This window comes from Myotis myotis, unplaced genomic scaffold (assembly GCF_014108235.1).
Source record: "Myotis myotis isolate mMyoMyo1 unplaced genomic scaffold, mMyoMyo1.p scaffold_m19_p_2, whole genome shotgun sequence".
NCBI lineage: Eukaryota > Metazoa > Chordata > Mammalia > Chiroptera > Vespertilionidae > Myotis > Myotis myotis.
In genome coordinates this window covers 191,943,988-191,950,361 of record NW_023416324.1, presented here as the reverse complement: position 1 = coordinate 191,950,361, position 6,374 = coordinate 191,943,988, and the positions used below count along the sequence as shown (strand labels likewise).

The 6,374-nt window shown below is 55.5% G+C and overlaps 1 protein-coding gene across 1 annotated transcript; it reads left to right on the top strand.

The window, feature by feature from the left end:
- The first annotated feature begins 305 nt into the window (after positions 1-305).
- LOC118676650 lies at positions 306-5,940 on the top strand. Its single transcript, XM_036350887.1, is given in 3 exon segments — positions 306-5,415; positions 5,418-5,495; positions 5,804-5,940. Coding segments are annotated over 2 exon segments (4,440 nt in total). The 5' UTR covers positions 306-1,013; the 3' UTR covers positions 5,456-5,495; positions 5,804-5,940.
- The last annotated feature ends 434 nt before the right edge of the window (positions 5,941-6,374 follow it).

Here is a 6,374-nt window from a genome sequence, read left to right as displayed (position 1 = left end):
CCAAACCAAGAAAACACATGGACGATTATGGAGGATCTCAGAGCAGTTGCTGGGAGAGCCTGCCTGCCCTCTACAGTACACCTGTAAGGCCGCTGAAAAACCCCCCCCTTTCCCCCTGGACCAGCTTTTCCAGTAAGCTCTGGTTAATGTAAAGATTAAAGAGAACTTCCCCCTCCTGACCTTTCCCGTAAAGCTCTGGCGCCCTGATCTGGTCATAGCATAGTTATCTTATCACTCCTCGGGATCGGCCTGCGCATACCAGACCACCCTGGCCCCTTAGGAAATGAGTCAACTAATAACAAAGACCTGTCCCTGTAAAAGATGAGTTATGAGTTAACTGGTAACCCAGTTCCCTGTTTTCCGGCCACCTGCGTGTGGTTTTTGCCTTTATAAACCCGTGTTCTGCAATTGCTCGGGGCTCCAGTCAGCCAGCACTTCCCTCGGGTTGCTGCCTGTCTGGCTGCGAGTCCCTGCGCCGCGCTTGTAATAAAAAGAAACCTCTTGCTCTTGCATCAAGTTCTGGTCTCTGCGCTTGATTTGGGGCCGTCGCCTCTTCCGTCGGATACACCGGGGGTCCTGGGACCCTACATTTGGGGGCTCGTCCGGGATTTGGGGCGACCCCCCTTCAAGCGCCCAGATCGGTCTTGGAGGTAAGCAGACTCCGGAGTCGCTCAGTGTTCGTTCTGTCTTCTGTTCGTCCTCAGTTTCGGTTTTTCGGAACGGCAGGTTGCCGGCTCCGTAAGGAGACGGCTTCTCTGGTTGAAGGGTCTTCGACCAGAAAAACTGTCACCCTGGGGGACGCCCCAGGGACGGGTGGTGACCGGGAGGTCCTGGTCACTTCTGGCTGCCTGGCAACGGGCACTCGTGTGTCCGGCCAGACCAGCGTCAGGGAGGGATATCGTCCCTCAGCAGTCATTTTGTATCTGTGTAAATTCGTGTGGGTCCGGTGTCTCGTCGTGTCGCTTTTTGTTCTTTGTTTTTGTCTTCTGCTCCTCCTCTCCCATCCAGGTAACATGGGCCAAGGAAGCAGCACCCCTCTTTCTCTCACAGTGGCACATTGGAAGGACGTCCAGAGTCGGGGACTCAATCTTTCCGTCAGTGTTAAGAAGGGTCCTTGGCAGACTTTCTGTTCATCCGACTGGCCAGCCCTAGGCGTGGGATGGCCAGCGGACGGGACTTTTGACCTGTCTATTATTTTTGCAGTAAAGAATAAGGTGTTCCAATCAGGCCCGGCGGGCCATCCAGACCAGCAGCCGTATATTGTCGTCTGGCAGGACCTGGTCCAGAACCCTCCCTCTTGGCTGAAACCCTGGCTGCCATCCGGAACCTCCCGGGTTCTCGTGGCCCAGGCCCCTCCCGCCGCAGATCAGACGAAACGTCCCCTGGCAGATTCTCAAACCGATCTTCTCCTCTTGGACTCTCCACCCCCTTACCCCTCTCCTCTCCAGCCAGAGCCGCCGGAGAGACCGGAGCCTTCAGCACCTCCTCCCGCCCCTCCAACAGAGGGACCGGCCCAGGGAACCCGGAGTCAGAGGAGACATCCCGCGTCTCCAGATTCGACCGTAGCCTGCCCTCTCCGACCATACGGGCCTCCACCCCCCCGCGGAGACGATAATGAAACGGCTCCGCTCCAGCCACTCCAATACTGGCCCTTCTCCTCGGCAGACCTCTATAACTGGAAAACTAACCACCCTCCCTTTTCAGAGGATCCCCAGCGTCTAACGGGGCTGGTTGAGTCCCTTATGTTCTCTCACCAGCCCACTTGGGACGATTGTCAACAGCTTCTTCAGACTCTCTTTACTACAGAGGAAAGGGAGCGGATCCTCTTGGAGGCCCGGAAGAACGCCCCTGGCCCCGACGGCCGGCCGACTCTACTCCCTCATTTGGTGGATGCGGCCTTTCCTCTGGCCAGGCCGGACTGGGACTTCAACACGGCAGAAGGTAGGGAGCACCTGAAGGTCTACCGCCAGACACTAGTGGCCGGCCTCAGAGGGGCAGCTCGGCGCCCCACGAATTTGGCTAAGGTAAGAGAGGTCATACAGGGGCCCACTGAACCGCCTTCTGTTTTTCTCGAGCGATTAATGGAGGCGTTCAGACGGTACACCCCGTTTGACCCCACCTCGGAGGGGCAGAGGGCCTCAGTAGCTATGGCTTTCATAGGGCAGTCAGCATTAGATATTAAGAAAAAGCTGCAGAGGCTTGAGGGACTGCAGGATTTTACCCTCCAGGACTTAGTTAAAGAGGCAGAGAAAGTATACCACAAGAGGGAGACTGAGGAGGAGAAGGAGCAGCGGAGAGAGAGAGAGAGAGAGGAAAGGGAAGAGAAAAAAGAAAAAAGGGAAGAGAAAAGGCTAACCCGTATCTTGGCCGCAGCAATAGAAGGGAGTAAGCCACAGGAGAGAGGAAAAGAAAGACAGGCAGGGGCCCTGGGCAACAGGCCACCGTTAAGGAAGAATCAATGTGCTTATTGCAAGGAAGAAGGACATTGGAAGCGGGAGTGCCCGAAGAAGCTAGCGAAAAAGGCGCTGGCACTCCAGGAAGATAGTGATTGAAGAGGTCGGGGCTCGGACCCCCTCCCCGAGCCTAGGGTAACTCTTAAGGTGGAGGGGAAGCCTGTCAACTTCCTAGTGGATACAGGAGCCCAGTATTCAGTTCTTAAGAAACCGCTAGGGCCGGTCTCCCAGAAGACCTCCTGGGTAATAGGGGCAACGGGAAATGAACAATACTCATGGACTACCCGAAGAACAGTAGACTTAGGAGCGGGACGGGTAACCCACTCGTTTCTGGTCATCCCCGAGTGCCCTGCACCTCTGCTTGGGAGGGATCTGCTAACCAAAATGGGGGCCCAGATCACTTTCACCCCTCGGGGGCCGACCCTGACCCAGCATGGGGAACCAATTACCCTCTTGACACTTCAACTCGAAGATGAGCACCGGCTGTTTGAGGACAGAATTCAACAGAGTGAGGGGTTAGCGGAGTGGCTACATAAATACCCTAAGGCCTGGGCCGAGACTGCGGGGATGGGCCTGGCTGTCGAACGGCCCCCCGTAATAATAGAAATCAAGTCCTCTGCAACCCCGATTGCAGTGCGACAGTATCCCATGGCGAAAGAGGCCTGGAGGGGGATCAAGGTCCATATCCAACGCCTCTTGCACCTAGGGGTTTTGGTCAAATGCCACTCCCCGTGGAACACCCCACTCCTTCCAGTAAAGAAACCTGGAACTAATGACTACCGACCAGTGCAGGACTTAAGAGAGGTCAACAAGAGGGTGCAAGACATTCATCCCACGGTTCCCAATCCTTACAATCTCCTAAGTTCCATCCCTCCGTCTCACGTGTGGTATTCAGTTTTAGACCTAAAGGATGCCTTCTTCTGCCTACGGTTACATCCCGCCAGTCAAAACATCTTCGCCTTTGAATGGAGAGACCCAGACTCGGGGATAACGGGGCAGCTGACCTGGACCCGGCTTCCCCAAGGATTTAAGAATTCTCCCACCATCTTCGATGAGGCCCTTCACCAAGACCTGGCTGCCTTCCGCGCTGACCACCCGCACGTCACTCTTCTCCAGTACGTAGATGACCTCCTCCTCGCAGGAGCCACTAAAGAGGACTGTGAAGCAGGTACCGGGGCTTTGCTCTTAGAACTCTCTCGCCTAGGATACCGGGTCTCGGCCAAGAAAGCACAGATATGTCAGCGGAGGGTAACATATTTGGGATATGCCCTAGAGGAGGGGAAGAGATGGCTCACTGAGGCCCGGAAGAGCACGGTTACCCAGATTCCCAGGCCACAGACCCCCCGACAGGTCCGCGAGTTCTTGGGAACAGCTGGATTCTGCCGCCTCTGGATTCCGGGTTTTGCAACCCTGGCAGAGCCCCTCTACCCGCTGACAAAACAAGGGAATCCCTTCGAATGGGGGGAGACTCATCAAAAGGCCTTTGACAACATCAAAAAGGCCCTCCTCTCTGCTCCGGCATTGGCCTTACCAGATGTGGCCAAGCCTTTTACTCTGTTCATAGACGAGAGGAAGGGGATAGCCAGGGGGGTCCTAACTCAGACTTTAGGCCCATGGAAAAGGCCAGTGGCCTACTTATCCAAGAGGTTAGACCCCGTGGCTAGAGGGTGGCCAGGCTGTTTGAGAGCAATCGCAGCCACTGCCCTGCTCGTGAAGGATGCAGACAAGCTTACTTTGGGGCAGAAACTGACTGTAGTGGCCCCACATACCCTCGAGAGCATTATCCGGCAACCGCCGGACCGGTGGATGTCCAATGCTCGGATGACCCACTACCAGAGTCTCCTGCTAAACGAAGATCGGGTCCATTTCGGGGCCCCGGTGGCCCTCAATCCGGCAACCCTATTGCCGGAAGTAGATCCTGAGGGGAAAGAAGTTCTACACTCGTGTCGCGACATCCTAGCAGAAGAGACAGGGCCAAGGAAAGACCTTAAGGACTCTCCCCTGTCGGGACCTCAGCTCACCTGGTTCACAGATGGCAGCAGCTACCTCTATGAAGGTAAGAGGGTAGCAGGTGCAGCTGTAGTTGATCGGGACCGGACTATTTGGGCTAGTAGCCTGCCCGAAGGGACTTCAGCCCAGAAGGCTGAATTAATCGCATTAACCCAGGCCCTCAGACTTGCAGAAGGCAGCCGAGCTAATATTTATACTGACAGTCGTTATGCTTTTGCCACTGCTCATGTGCACGGGGCCATATACCGTCAGAGAGGTCTCCTCACTTCGGCAGGAAAAGAAATTAAGAATAAACAAGAGATTCTTGACCTCCTAGAGGCTGTCCATGCCCCACGGGAAGTAGCTATCATCCACTGTCCCGGCCATCAAAAAGGGACCTCAGAGATAGCCGTGGGAAACAGGAAAGCGGATACTGAGGCGAGACAAGCCGCTCTTGGGCCCCGGCTACTTACGCTTGCTGTCGGTCCCGCGGTATCCCAGCCAGAGGCCCTCCTCTACACCCCAGAGGAAGAGGAAGACCTGTTTAAAAGGCCAGAAAAATACCACAAGGACGAACTCGGGGTTTGGAGGACCACGGGGGACAAGATGGTAGTGCCAAGGGAAGCGGCCACCGCCTACCTCCAACAGCTACATCGCCTCACTCACCTGGGGGCCAAACACCTCAGCTCCACCAGCCGGGCCACTGGACATTATGTCAAAGGACTCGATCGCCTCTCAGAGGAAGTAGTCAGACAATGCAAGGCATGCCAGCTAGTAAACATACACCCATCCCAGGTCGGGACGGGACAGAGACTCAGGGGAGACCGGCCCGGGAGTTACTGGGAGGTGGATTTTACAGAAGTGAAGCCCGCCCGATACGGTTATAAATATCTTTTAGTTTTCATAGATACCTTCTCAGGTTGGGTAGAAGCCTTCCCTACCAAAAGAGAAACTGCAACTGTGGTCGCCAAGAAGATCTTAGAAGACATCTTTCCACGGTTTGGAATTCCTAAGGTAATTGGATCAGACAACGGTCCAGCTTTTGTTGCCCAGGTAAGTCAGGGAATGGCCAAGATACTAGGGGCGGATTGGAAATTACATTGTGCTTACAGGCCCCAGAGTTCAGGTCAGGTAGAAAGAATGAATAGAACATTAAAAGAGGCTATGACTAAATTGTCCTTAGAGACTGGCGTGGCAGACTGGACGGTCCTCCTTCCCTTTGCCCTTTTCCGCGCGCGAAACACCCCAGGCCCCTTGGGGGTGACACCGTTCGAGGTTCTGTTTGGGGCCCCTCCGCCCCTGTCCGCTGACCCATGGTCTGTGCCCACAGACACTCATACCCCTCAATCCCTGCTTGCCAGGCTGAAGGCTCTCGAGACTGTCCAAAAGGAGGTGTGGACCCCCCTGGCTGCCCTCTACCAACCAGGAGAACTACAGATTCCCCACCAGTTCCAGGTTGGGGACTTCGTCTACATCAGACGCCATCGAGCTGCCAACCTCGAGCCGAGGTGGAAGGGACCCCACCTGGTATTGCTGACAACCCCAACAGCGGTCAAGGTAGACGGTGTAGCTGCTTGGATCCACGCCTCCCACGTCAAGCGAGCACCCCCTTCAGATGACACCTACCATGGATGGGCTGCAGAGAAGACAGACAACCCTCTCAAGCTACGGATTCGCCGCTGCCCTCCTCCTGCTGAGCCTGCCGCTGATAAGTAGCAACCCCCATGCCCCAAAAAGACTAACTTGGAGGGTAATGTCCCCCCACACTGGACAGACTGCTTGGTCAACCACCAGCGTAGCCCCGCCAGGGACCTGGTGGCCGGATCTAACACCAGATCTCTGTGCCATGGCTGCAGGGCATACACTGTGGGACATACCAAAGCTTAGCATAGACGACACCAAGAAAACAATTCAGGGACCAAGAAGGCCAAC